At 38.0% G+C, this 13,921-nt stretch overlaps 2 protein-coding genes across 2 annotated transcripts; both read left to right on the top strand.

Annotated features, from left to right (window-relative positions):
- Positions 1–244: 244 nt before the first annotated feature.
- On the top strand, positions 245–6,877 carry smim14 (small integral membrane protein 14). Its single transcript, XM_056372145.1, has 5 exons — positions 245–422; positions 2,040–2,133; positions 3,024–3,072; positions 3,228–3,382; positions 3,724–6,877. The coding sequence occupies exons 2-5, from the start codon at positions 2,059–2,061 to the stop codon at positions 3,760–3,762; spliced, it is 318 nt and encodes a 105-aa protein (XP_056228120.1). The 5' UTR covers positions 245–422; positions 2,040–2,058; the 3' UTR covers positions 3,763–6,877.
- Positions 6,878–7,973: 1,096 nt separating this feature from the next.
- On the top strand, positions 7,974–13,914 carry map9 (microtubule-associated protein 9). Its single transcript, XM_056371284.1, has 13 exons — positions 7,974–8,328; positions 8,466–8,556; positions 9,796–10,323; positions 10,415–10,608; positions 10,696–10,804; positions 10,897–10,964; positions 11,081–11,154; positions 11,253–11,415; positions 11,995–12,081; positions 12,196–12,357; positions 12,454–12,599; positions 12,958–13,093; positions 13,337–13,914. Exons 1-13 carry the CDS (start codon positions 8,257–8,259, stop codon positions 13,454–13,456), a joined length of 1,950 nt encoding a protein of 649 aa, XP_056227259.1. The 5' UTR covers positions 7,974–8,256; the 3' UTR covers positions 13,457–13,914.
- The last annotated feature ends 7 nt before the right edge of the window (positions 13,915–13,921 follow it).

The raw sequence follows: 13,921 nt of genomic DNA, 5'->3' as shown, positions 1-13,921 counted from the left end.
AGTTGGACTCGCTGTCTATATGAGTTCAGTTACATCCCACCATTGTATATGTGGTTAAACAGCTGTGCAGATGTTGGAAGTCTTTATTTGCCTATGTATGATGACAGACAGCTGCACTGTTTGTTTACTATGCAGACGTTATAATTGTTCCTTACTGTGATTGGCCCAAAGGCCCGCTCATCAAACCTCTGGCCCAATAAGAAACGTTTACCCCTCCCACCGGAGAAGGTCCCGGATGTGCGTCGTGAAGAATAGCTGGCTGGTTCACGTGTATTAAACAAAACACAGACGGTCGGTTGACATGTCTGCGATTTAACGGTGTCGTTGGAGAGCAACAGTGCAACAGCAGGAGCAGCAGCACCTCCACATCCCAGACCCTTTCAACAACAGGAGACGTTTTTCCGAACATCGACGAAGCTCAAGTAAGTGATTTGGGTTTCAGTGCCGCTCGCAGCCACATCTGTCTCCAATCATATGTTCATGAAAAGGACATGGCTGTGAGTTTTCTCTAGCTAGGTTAGCAAGCAGCTAGTGTAACGTTGGCTGAATTCGTTCGAGAGTAAGATGTAAAACCCCGGAGTTGGTTCTTAAGAAGTGATTACAGCTGCCTTTGACTGGATTTCTGCAGGGTCGAGTTAAACTAGCACTTGGTTTGTTCGTCATTCTAGAAATATGCAGGCGGCCACCCACGGAAAATATAACGTGTACATGTGTACATAGCAACTGCAACTGTCTGTAACTGGGTCAAAATGTATGTAAGATCAACCTATGCATGTCCTGTGTGTTTTTTGTACAGTTTACATTTTTAGCATTTTGGGGTCGATACTCCATTGTACGAACACTGACCATAGAAATATACCGAAGAAATTGCGATACTTATGTTGATTAAAACATGTTTAACCTTTTTACTTGTTCAGCTAAACGGATAAAGTGGGCGGACTGATATATCGGGCGAGATAGGCTTATTGCTTATATATTGCTGTGGGTATAATCGTTGGTCAAAAAAATAATAAGCTTCAGAGCACAAATACTAAAGATGTGTTTAAGGTTATGTAGAAACAGTGATTCAAGACTCAACACAACTGTATTGTCAGTCAGTCCACACACTGACCTGACCTGACCTGTGCAAAAGTTTGAGGCACAATAAGTAAAGTGACAATGCTTTCAAAAACAATGCCAGGAATAGTTAACTTCATACTAAGTGCAGTAAACAGAAAAACCTAAATTAAATCAATATTCGGTGTGACTACATTTTTCCTTTAAAACGGCACCAATTCTCCCAGGTGCACTTGCACACGGATACTTTTCAAAGCTACTTGGCAGGTAGGTTGTTGTCTCTTCATGTGATCTCAGACTGACCCCATGATGTTGAGATCAAGGCTCTGTGGGGGCCAGATCATCTGTTGCTGGGCTTCTTCTTACTCTTGTCTTTGAAGATAGTTCTTTATAACCCTGACTGTAACTGGAACTGTGTGATGGATAAGTGCACAGCACTGTACATTGGCCAGTAAATAACAAGAAAGTGCAGAACAAAAATGAAAAAGATTTTTAAGGTTATGCATAAACCATGACTTAATACTCAAGACAGTTTTATTGTTAATGCATCCATATGCAAGGACAGATAAGGGAAGACATTTCATTTCCCAGAGACAAATGATACTACATTTAACAGTGTAGACAAGGAAGTCAACATAAAGTGCAAAACGATAACACCACTAAGACAGAAACAAACGGGTGTAAAATAGTGCAAAGACAACAGTACAAAATTCCCCATATTGTACATTATATATTTTATTTTTTTAAATGGAAAATGTAATGTCTGTACATAAATCTCGACAATGAGATTTATGATTTCTTGAATCTATACTACATGAAGCGACAGAGTCTGCTGACTGTCCTAACTGAGCAGTCTCCTCCCTTAATACGTGTGTGCTCGTGAAACAACAATAGAGCACAGCACTAACAACAGGCAGCATTAGGTTTCTCTCTCATGTTCATGTGTGTCTTAGTTCAATACAGTACTTTTGTTTTGATCCAAGGTGGACAACACTGTCCGAAATGGCAGAGGGAGGCTTTGACCCTTGTGAGTGCATCTGCACCCAAGAGTATGCTATGAGGCGCCTCATCAACCTGGTAAGTAATTGAACTGTCAGTTGGAAATCTAAGTGGCAGACTTCATTGTGACAGAAATAAGGTGCAGGGACAGGTCAAAGTATTTCCAAGTTTGCAGTGTGAAATGAAAATATCTCCTGCTGAAGTCGAGAGAAGGAAGCAAAGAGATTAACAACTGTCAGGTAAAAAGCAGGGGAGAAGGAAATGAAAAGCCACCGAGTGACACTGAGGCAACATATCCTGGTTCCTGCTCAGTGTTTATCTTGAGAACCTATCAGCTCTGCCACGCAGAGTCGTTTCACTCTGTTGCACTGTCTGTTGTCAGGTTTGCATTGTGTCTGGAAATATCTTCTTGTTCCTCTTAATGGAAAGTGTTGTTTGGCTAAAATGAGTTTCTGAGGGTATCAAAGATTACAGCTTGTAGTTATGTGTGTCACTTTTCTGGTGACCTCATTGGCTCTTTGTGCACAGGTGTAACTTGCATGGCAAGCTGCGGTTGGCTCAGAGCTTAAGCCACCCTGGGGGTTTTCTGATTTGCTAGCAGCAGGAAAGGGTGTTGTCCAAATAATGAAAGAATTTGCACAGCATTTTTAGTCAGAAAGCTACAGTATGTTTTAGAAAGCAGGCAAACTCAGCTGGTTGCTTAGCGCCATCCACATGTGAATACGTGCCGTTGGTAATATTAAGCGATGAGGGGGTCATGTGTTTGCACACCTGATGTAATAAGGAACTCACAAAGTTTTATTGGCAGTGTCTCTAGCAGTGTTTCTCTCTCTCCCCAGATGAGGGCAGTGGTAACCAGAGTAAATAATGCTGTCATTAAAGTCAGAGTGGGAGAATTAATGATATTATTTTTCCTACTCTTCTTCTCTGTTACATCTACTTTATTTCTTCTGCAATTTCTTTTACAGCTGAGGCAATCTCAGTCCTACTGCACAGATACAGAGTGCCCTCAAGAATGTATGTATGACTACGTCTTCACTTAGTTCACATTAGACCTTATCTTTTTTCATATTGTGTCATAGCATGCGGACGCGTTGCCGCACTCAAACATGATCGCAAATCAGAAATACTAGTGTAGATTGTATATGTGACCAAGATGTGCGTGTGTTCAGTGCCAGGTCCCAGCGGGCAAGTGGGCGGAGGAGGTGATCTGACCCTTCCCATGGTTCTGATGGGATGGGTGGTGGTGGCTCTGGTCCTGTTCCTGCTGCGCCCCTCCAGTCTCAGGGGTCCCCGTCCCACAGGCAAACCCACTGGACCCCACAATGTCAGTACTTACCGCACATATTTCATATCACAAACAATGTCATCTCACATGTAGTCACTGCTCCACTTTGGTTTGCCTGGCACTTAAAGCATCTCATGGACAATGACTCACAATGTAGGAGGGAATGGAAATCTGCTTCTCATGAAATTAAATAAAAGATAATTTGTGGAATTTTGTTCAAATGCAAAAACAAAATTCTATTTGATTTATATTAACACTGGATAAAAAAATAAATTAAAAGATATAAGCCACATTATCAGCTATACTGGATAATCTGTCTGCAAATATAGCTCAGTTGTTTTTATTTGACGGACTAAATATCTTCCTGTCTTGGGTTACAGAGCGATGGAAGAGAGCCCCCAGCACCTCCTGTTGACTAGCAGAGGAGCCGACCTACCAGCACTCCTCCACCTGCTCTGACTGGAGCTGCACAGTTAGCTAGTAACTATGACCAAGACAGCGTCATCTCCCTGTCAACCTTCATACAAATATCTTTTGCTTTATTTTCTTTTTCTAATAACACATCTTTGTTGGGTAGATCTGTCTTTGATTCTTGTTACTAGAGCCCAACTGATAATGGATTCATGATGCCAATGGAGATATGACATTTGAGTGTTGAAAAACATCAGATGATATAATGATCAATATTAATTTTTTGACACAAACACACAACATGAACAATGGTGGCAGTTATTCTGCTTCTGCTCCAGCTTTGTTCATTTTTGACATTTGAAATTGAAATTTCATAATAATCACAAAAAACACATCTTTAAAAAGAAAAAAAAAAACCTTGGTTTTGCATATCTGCCAACATATATGGTGATATAATGTACCTGTGATAAGCCAGTTCTGACCGATAATATTGGCCAACAATATCAGTGTGTTAATGCATCAGTTGGGTTTCTATGTTGTATTTCATCACATCTTTAATCCAGAGGTGTGGCATCGTTCTGAGTTAGTTCCTTTTCGCAGCTCTGGTGCAGACAGATCTTCAGAAACTCAGACATGAGCTCAAATTGAAGGAATGTGTCACATGGGTTGGGGGAGAAGGGAGAGGGGCAGCAGACAAGTTTTTGGGCAGTTAAGTTGTTGTTCTGGTTTTTGCTGAGTAATGAAGGGTGGCAGGTTCTTCAGACTCTTTAAAACATTCCTCTCTTTCCACTTTAAAGTTACAACTCTAAACAGTGATAGTAATTATGTCATATCACATTTAATAGCATATTCAAACCAGCACAATGACAGACTTCAATAGATTTATTTGCTTAAATTGAAGTCTGAGTTAGTATTTCATGCACGATAATATGGCATGTTGATTTTGATGCAGTTAATCAATCTTATGTGTTTACATCCAGATTACATATTCTCCTGAGCCAACAAATACTCAGATCTCTAATATACTATAAACTATATTTCCAAGAACATGCCAGTCCCTTAAACTGATTTTATTTGCCAACTCAAAAACAGGTTGTGAGCTCAACAATGACATATTATCACCCTATAATGTTTATATGGCAAACGGTTGCTTATTTACACATCCAGCAGTCATGGAGCAACATTAGCATTCATTCACATGGAGTCCTGTTTGTATCCACTTGATGAATATAGGCCTAATTTTCACTTTTCTTTTAGCTCTGTTTTTGGTCTATACCAACTCCTGAGGGCAATGTCAGGCTCTTTAGCTGCTAAATGCTAAATGGTGCTGAGCAGGTAGTGCATAGTGGGGTTTTAGAGCTTTTCTCTGAAAACAGAAAACAACACTATGAGAGCGGTGAGAGTGAACCAAAACAATAAGGTTTTTAGCCAGACAGCTAAACAATGAGCTGGAACTTGCTATAAAACTCTGTAAAGTTGACTGGAGCTGCTGATTTCAGGTGATAATTCTGTGTATGTTCATCACTACCAGCAACCCCTTTCACATTGTCTTCACATTGTTTTCACATTGCCATTTGATACATTTTTATCATAAGAATATTGATTACATCCACTTTAAGTATCAGATGGTTTGGTTCCTGTAATATAAGTGATGAAGAGGGCAATACATTTCCAATAAGTTATGGGTTATTGTATAAAATGTGAACAAAATATTTGATGCACATAACAGAGATAACAATCCCCCTCAGTCAAGAGTCTCTTTAAATGATTCAAAAGAAACAAACTGCAGGTAAACATGGTTAAATAGGTCTGGTCATAAAACAGTAAAAACAGTAAAACAGTATACTTGGCACAAACAAAATACGTTTTAATCATATTAAGGTGATTCTGTGTACTGTAATTATTTTGTGGTTAAAAGAAGAAAATGGTCATTGTATACTGACTTATTAGTAGTTGAGAATCATATTTTATTAGCACTTTTGTTGTGGTATGTTATTTCATTTTGAAGGTGTGTTGTACTGATTACTGTCTAAAAATGGTGGCCTTGTGGGGATGGGGGCCTGTTCTTCTCTTACTGAGAATCACAGCAGTCTGTGATTAACGGGAGCAATCCAAAGTTTATACTTCACAACTAATGTCAAACCAATGAAAAGGAAAGAAATGAAAAGGTGCATTTTCAAACAGTGCCAGTGTAGTTTAATGGTTCCGGTCTCAGTACTGATAGAGAACAACGTTTTGTGAAAGAACAGTAATATCGGAGGTCATTTTTATTTTTAGATTTATGTTGGGGAAAGGACGATGGAATCATCTGCAGTAGAAATTTTGTGATGTTTCCTTATTATTAGCATGGTTTACATCAAAGGGTTATTTTCTTATATTTGTTAACTCAGTTGGTTCAGAGCTCTGCTAAATATGTGATTGATTTTAAATGTAAACAGTTTTATAGGTGTTTCAGCTACATTAAAGGTTGAAATGCAGTTAGTGAACAGAAAAATAGAAACCCCAGTGGTGAAAGATACTTGTATGTAAATGTGGGTGCATATTTATAACAGTGCAACAGCAACACAAACTACAGTCTCAGAATTACAGAGGGCAATCAACAATTGGTACAATCTTAAGACAAAGGGTTTCCTGTTTTTCTAGTCACTGACTGTATTTTGTCAAGATCTTTGTCATGCCCCTGTGAAGGAAACATGGTTATTAAAGTGTATCTTGGTCTTGTGTTACTTTCCAAGGTATCTGTGATTCCAGAAATTACTTGGATTAGTTGTACAATTGAAGGATATGATCTGCAACAACTGTGGGCTGAGTTCATACCAACTGTCTTCAGTGGCTGGCTACTCTTCATTTCCATATCAGCAAATGTCCTCAATTTTTTTTAATACATCTTACTAGACTTGCAAAGGATATGGCAGGGAGGAGATATGAGAAGGAAAATAATCAGTAAACCATAAGTAGTTGTAACTAATGAAGGGGAAGCCATATTAGATGGTTGAGATGAACAGCGGGACTATCTGGTACCACAGGAGACCTCGATTTACACTGTTACTGTTTAAGAGTAAAAGGGCTTCAACTATGCACTTTTCCTATAACAAAACAAAAAATAAAAAGAATTCAGTCTTACTGCCTGGTTCTGTTTTGTTTGAAGCTTGTATTCCTCAGTTCACTCAAGCATATATACACACCCGTAGTGTTGTTTGTGAAAAAGAGAGTTATTTTTCTGGCTGGAATTTATCGCACACAGCTGCTGCTGAATTACTTACTTTGTATTTTATTCATTTTTTGTCAAAGCAATATAAGAATATAACCAGTGTTGAACTTTAACCAGGAAGATTTGTAATGTTAGTGTACAGTGTTTCCATTTTAAACTACTTTATACTTCACTAGATTTTTAGGAATATATTTTGCTTTTTACTGCGCTACATTCATTGTATACCTATATTACTGTGCAGATTAAGATTTCACATACAAAACTTGTGATGGTCATAAAAATAGAATGATTTTTTACACATTATCATTACTATCACTCATTTATCAGTAGTAGTTATCCACTAATGCAGCACATACTATTAATTCTGATAGGAGCCATTCTTCTGCAAAACCTTTACTTTTGATACTTGATTATAGAATTTGCACATAACTGTTGATACCGCTATACTTTTAGAAAAATTTGGAACACAAAATTTTGACTTGTAATGGAGAATTGTGGTATCTCCACTTTTATTTAAGTAGAAGACCTGAAAATGTCAGTATAATACACTGGTGTATTAATGCGAGACTGAGGATAACTTCACTCCTTTGCTCTGTCTGGGCCTGTAGGGAAAAGTGACTAAGTACATTTACTCAAGTACTATATTAAAGCACAACTTTGAGGAACTCCTACCTTTCATGAGTGTTTCCATTTTCTGCTACTTCATTCCTTTACACAACTACAACTAACAGTAACTTTAGTTACTGTGCAGATTCAAATTAATTATATAAAACATAATCAACAAATAAATTATGATGTAATACCAAGAAAATAAAAGTACATATTAATGCATAAATAATTGGTACAGAATGATATACATTATACTAACCTCGGCCATTCTGCATGAGTCATTTCCATAGATGTATTGCGAGAACTTATTATATTTATATTATATTCTTATAATACATCCATGGTCATTTCACTCAGCCGCTCCAAGTCCAATCTGTTTTGGTATTCTTTGAGCATGCGCAGTGTGGAAGCGGGTTTCCCTGGGTTACCATCAACAAGTTAGCTAGCATGCTGTAGCTATGTGAGTGTGCCTTTCGATAACAAATTTTATGTAGCTGTATGGTATGTAATGAACCAGACGATAATCATGTGGCAGTCAGACTTTGCGCAATGGCGATATAACCACAATGGTAGCACGGGAAGCTCGAGTAGCTGTCTACTTGTTACAGTGAACTTAACGAACAATAGCTAGCATGCTAATGTCAGTAAGCGCTACCAGAGGAACGTGTTTATAGTTTTGAGGATGTCAAACCAGCGGTTCAGCACACTGGCTTACACGAAAAGCCCGAAAACATCGAAAAGAACAACATTTCAGGTAAGAAAAAAATATTGCATGTACTCTGGATATCCTACCAAAAGCGAAATGATGAAATGAGTGGAGTAGTTAAACCGACAGCCTTCTGAAGAGCTTTTTATGAGGTGTCATGTCAATCTGAAATTATGTCTTTGTAGGATGAACTTCAGGCTGCTGTCTCTGCCAGGGCAAGCAAAACGAAAACAGATCACTACTCCTACTCTGATGACTTCAATGAGGATGACGATGGTAAGATGGCAGAACATCAAAATATCTATACAACACTGGTTCGTACACAAGATCGAGATTTAGGGTGCTTTATTGTCTCTCCCTTTTAAGCAGCTATGAATCATTCTAGGGTACCCTAGGGGGTACTTACAGTGCTGTGGAATAGTAATACTAAAAGTAAAGCAAGGATGCTTTCAAAAATAATGCTATGAATAGTTAATAATAAGTGTATAATAAGTGCAGTAAACGGGAAAAAAACTAAATTAAATCATCATTTGGTGTGACCACCCTTTTGCTTTAAAACAATACCAATTCTCCCAGGTGTACTTGCACAAAGTTACTTCTCAAAGGTACTTTGCAGGTAAGTTGTTCCAAACATTTTGGAAAATTTGCCACAGCTCCTCCACAGCTCCTCCTCCTCCTGGATTTAGACTGTCTCAGAGTCTTCTTTATCTTCATGTGATCCCAGACTGACTCCATGATGTTGAGTTCAAGGCTCTGTGGGGGCCAGACCAACTGTTGCAGATCTACTTGTTCCTCTAGTATTTGAAGATAGTTCTTTATGACTCTAGTTGTATGGTTGGCATTGTTGTCATGCTGCAGAATTAATTTGGGACCAATCAGACACCTCCCTGATGGAATTGTGTGACTAAGAAATCTTAACTCATTGTCAGTCTACTACTCATATACATCTGTAGTTTCCAACCACATCTCTCACTCTTGCTCAGTGGATGGAATTTGCTCATTTGGCCAGCAAGCACCTGCTTTGAGAGGGATGTTGTGATGCAGTTGAAAGCTCGAGAAAAAAGCTAGCAAGAGGATTTTCAGTCACAATTGTTTTGTCAACTTCCTGTAAATTCATCAGTTTAATGGATGGCTCTATCTTCGGGCTGCAACTAACAATGGATTTCATTATCAATTGATACAATGATTATTTTTCTCATATACGTACCTCTGATATATCTCATACTATTAAAATGTAATGCCTGTAAAAATTTCCCAGTGGCTAAGGTGATGTCATCCAATGTCTTGTTTTGTCCGACCTACAGTCCAAAAACCAAAAATATCCAGTCTATCCTCATATTTGAGAAGCTGCAACCACCAAATGTTGATGTTTTTTCTTTAAAGATGACTAAAACTATTATTAAAATATTTGTATATTGCCAATTAATTTTCTATCAATCAGCTAATTAATTAATTGACTAATTGTTGTACCTCTAGGTCTGTTTTTTTCATTTACTAAATTTCTATATTTCACAGATTTTTTGAATGAACTCCTCAAATCAAGAAAGAAGAGGACTAATGCATTTAAGGCTGGCAAGAGTAAAGCCAAAATCAACGACTTTCAGCTTTCAGATGATGAAGGAAAACATGGGAGAACAAAGAAAGTTTCATTCCTGAAAACCCAAAGAATCCACTCACCCTCAGAAGACACAACAGCATCAGAGTCGCGTGAAAACAAGCCACCAGAGTCCTCCATTGGTGGACACGATAATTACACCAAATCATCTTCCTCACAACACTCCACAAATTTCAGCGAAGATGACACACAATTTAAAAACAGTGTTGTGGAGTCTGTTGATCCCCAACTCACAAGAGAGAGCTCAAGTAAATCTCTGTCATACCAAACCTCAGATGATGCCCTTCTGGACATGTCTTTGCCTTTACCATCTGACAGCAGTGTGACAGAAACTCCAGGTCCTGAGGAGAAGAGCAACCATGTTATGGAAGAAATCTCCCAGACTCCACATCTATCAGGATCAGACCTCAAACATGTGCCAGCAGCAGGTCTGTTTACACTGTTTTACAATTCATGCTTCTAACTATCAATGCTAATTTTGAATATAAGTATATTTCCACAAATTATGTTATTATTCAGACAGTGCTACCGAGAGGGAGCCACCCAGACCCAAACCAAGACAACGGACTCTGGGATTGAACCTTCACGCTGCAGAGAAGCCGGGTGAAGATACTGAGTCTCAGGATCTCAGCAGGCCCCAGACTTCCTCTGCATCCATTCCCTTCTCCATTGACACATCCAGCAACACCGCCATGAGGAGCTGCAGTCCACAAGTGTGTGTCATTGCTTGGTTATTCTGCATTTTATATTTCAGAATGGTTTTCCTATAAGTGCACATTTGTTATGTTGTTTGATTGTAGTGGACAGACGGGGATCACGCAGTTTCATATAGCCTCAGCAAATCCTCTACATATAGGAGTGACCAGTCACAGCCTTTCACCAAGTCCACAGTTGATTCTGGATCCAGAGGTAATAATTGGCATGTTCAGCACAATAACATTATTCTTTTTAATTGTATATTCAACCAATTAATCCTCTTGATATTTGATTTCTCATTTCAGATGACTTTATTTCCGATGACAGCAAAGAGCATGGGAGAAAGTACTCTACATCATTTGAAGAATTTCATGTAAGACATTCTTCATGCTATCCTTTGACCTTTTGGTTAGCCTAATATAAGATATACTCTGCCTCTTGTTCGTATTATTTTTAGTTTCATAAAATCTGTTAATTGTTTTCTTTCAGGAAGGCTCAGGAGATCACTCAGATCGTTCTGTTGCTCAACTCTCTCACACGCAGGAAAAGTCATTTGACACCAGGTAGGTAATTCTCTCCAAACTAGACCAGTAGCAGCACAGATCGTGGATAAAACAGGATAATAACTTGAATCACCATCATTTTATTTTATTTGAATTAGGACTTCAAGTTCTCACTCAAAGACCACCCATAGATCTCAGAGTGCATGCTCCAGAAACGTGGAATCAAGGTATTTGGGAACTCTCAAAGTTCTGGACCGTAAGGTGTCACTACAAGAGTCTCAGCCACAAGCAGCAGATGCACTCAGAGCTGCCATTTACCAGGTCAGTGTGATAACAAGCCGGTGTTTTCTTTTCTAGTAGTATGTTGAATGTAAACAATATGGAGAAGATCGCACATGTAAGAGTCTAAAATAAGACGTGTTTTTTCTGTGTTCTATGTTATATGCATAAGAACAATACAGAATTTGTGCAGTTTCCCTTAGCTTATACCTTTACAGTACAGGTATATAGGAAATATAGAGTATACTGTCGATATTTGCAAGTAGACTGTGATTGCTATCCAAGGACTAGATCCTGTTAAAAACCCCCTTTATAATTTCCTTTATAATTTCTATTTTATCACATTATTCTCAGGTTTCATTACGTTACTCTCATGTATCAGGTACAGAATTTGGGTTCACAACATTGTACTTACTGATATACTAAAATAAAACATTTAAAGGGAACATTTAACAGTCTTGCGAGTCCAGGTGGGCAGAAATCACAGTTACAGTTTTTTTGGACTTCTCCACAAGAAAGATATGTGTAAGTTTTGCACACTGATTATTTATGTCAATAGAAAGAATTCTAGCATCTACACTGCATTCTCAGTCAGCAAAAATCCTTGTCCACTCTTACCAGGAATGGCTTAAAAAGAAAAAGGAAAAGTCAAGAGAGAACATGAAACTGAAGAAGAAAGAGGAAATCCTGAAAGAAAAAAAGAAAAGGGTGAATAATCCATTTTGTAGACAGGAATTACAGTACAACATACCATGTCTAAAGATTACAAGAAACACGTGTTGGTTAAAGATATATCCTCACCATGTTTCTGAAAATAAACAGGAGGAAGAAGCTAAAAAGGAAGATGCTGTTGCATCATATGAGGCTTGGAAAGAAAAGAAAGGAGAAAGTCTCAAAGCAAAATCCAAAGAAAAGGAAGATATGATCAGAAAAGAGCAGAGAGCGAGTGAAGAGAAAGAAGAAAAAAGGCAGTCTGCTAAACAGGTATGTCACTGATCAATTGTGTATTACTCTGAAAGATATAACAAGCCTTTCTGTGTGTATGAGGAAAGTTAATTAATAATTTAATAACCATTACAGGTATTTGAAAAATGGAAACATGAGCATGATCATCTACTCAAAGATAAGTGCAGAAAACAGAAAGAAGCGGAAAATAAACTGAAGCTAAAAAAGCAAGAAAAGGAGGAGGAAAGAAAGAGAGAGAGTAAATCAGCCTTTTCTAACTGGTGAGTGTAAATCATTTACTTTTTCATTTATTATTTATTTCTCTCATTTAAAGAGTGGTGAAATATTCAACGTTTTAATAGAGAGATAGCACTTTTGTTGTTTGCATCACTTTATTTTTCTTGATTTTAAACATTTTTACTGGGCTCTGAAAGTAAACATCCCAGTGTTTACAGGGTCAAAAATAGTACTAACCCATTACACTCAAATCAGTTTGGGTGTGAAAATGATCAGCCACTAGATGGCAGCCAAAGTCCAATGTTTAGCGATGTGTCATCACCAAATCTCTATGATAAAAACAAGAAAAGTGAAGTAACCCTCTTCTAAATCTGTTGTTACCTTTTTCTTGAAATGATTAAGGTGTGAAAAGAAGAAAGATGATCTCCATGATAAAGTCATGATGGAGCGCAAAGAAATCAAAAATAAGGCAGAGGAAGAACAATACATGAAAGAAGAGCAAGATAAAATGGCCTTAGAGGTGTATGAAAACTGGCTGGTAAGTGCAATGACATGGGATACCAATGATTAATGGTACCCAAGGTGCTTCTGCTTGCTCATTTGTTTTTGGGGAAGATGGTTTCATAAGAAGTCCCCACCAGCCTGCGTTGTGAGCTCTTGACGGTGACTTCTTACATAATGCTGACAGTTCTCTTAGATCTGCCAGTACTCAGAGGTGCTTATGGTGGTGGTGTTTGTAAATGTCTCTAGTTCTTATTATTGATTTTCTTTTTCCCAACAGGCAAGAAAAGATCTAGAACAAAAGAGACAAAGAGAAGAAAGGCGTATAAAAGCGATTCTCAGAGACAGTCCTCCTCCGCCGTGGAGCCCTCCTAATAAAACGATACCATTTCGAAAATAACATTTGAAATGTGACATAGCATCGCTTGACTATCTGGGTGCTATGTTACAGTTTAAGTTATAAGTTTTGTACTGTATGTTGTATCAAAAGTATGCATTTAAACATAGTTGATGAAACCTGTTAAATTTTATATTTTTGTCAGGGTTTTGTATTAGCCGGCAGATCTAGTGCAAGTTTATGTTTTATGCTTTTTGATGAACTGTTACAGTATGTTTAGAAAAGGGGTAAAATGTAAATTATATTTGACAGGGTGATATATCAATATGAAAGGAAACCTAACGTGATTGCTTGCAGTATCACAACCCTTTTTACAAATGTGTTGGTACGTTACTACCATGTTGTACATGAGAATGTGGCGCAGCAAGCACGTTGATGTAGAAGGTCCACTGATTTAAAAAATGTCTTTAATAATGTCTTAGGTGATGCAACAACACAATAAACTAAAATTCTCCCTCTCAGCATTGG

Source organism: Seriola aureovittata, chromosome 3, assembly GCF_021018895.1.
Source record: "Seriola aureovittata isolate HTS-2021-v1 ecotype China chromosome 3, ASM2101889v1, whole genome shotgun sequence".
Taxonomy (NCBI): Eukaryota; Metazoa; Chordata; class Actinopteri; order Carangiformes; family Carangidae; genus Seriola; species Seriola aureovittata.
The sequence above is the reverse complement of the archived record's forward strand: the minus strand, read 5'-3'. Positions and strand labels throughout refer to the sequence as shown.

Bases quoted from the DNA above. Each gene is read 5' to 3' on its own strand.
- map9 (XM_056371284.1), top strand. From the start codon at position 8,257: ATGTCAAACCAGCGGTTCAGCACACTGGCTTACACGAAAAGCCCGAAA. The intron at 12,082-12,195 runs GTGAATAATCCA...GAAAATAAACAG, and splicing joins TGAAAGAAAAAAAGAAAAGG to GAGGAAGAAGCTAAAAAGGA. The intron at 12,600-12,957 runs GTGAGTGTAAAT...GAAATGATTAAG, and splicing joins AAATCAGCCTTTTCTAACTG to GTGTGAAAAGAAGAAAGATG.
- smim14 (XM_056372145.1), top strand. From the start codon at position 2,059: ATGGCAGAGGGAGGCTTTGACCCTTGTGAGTGCATCTGCACCCAAGAG. The intron at 2,134-3,023 runs GTAAGTAATTGA...TTTCTTTTACAG, and splicing joins TGAGGCGCCTCATCAACCTG to CTGAGGCAATCTCAGTCCTA. The intron at 3,383-3,723 runs GTCAGTACTTAC...CTTGGGTTACAG, and splicing joins AACCCACTGGACCCCACAAT to AGCGATGGAAGAGAGCCCCC.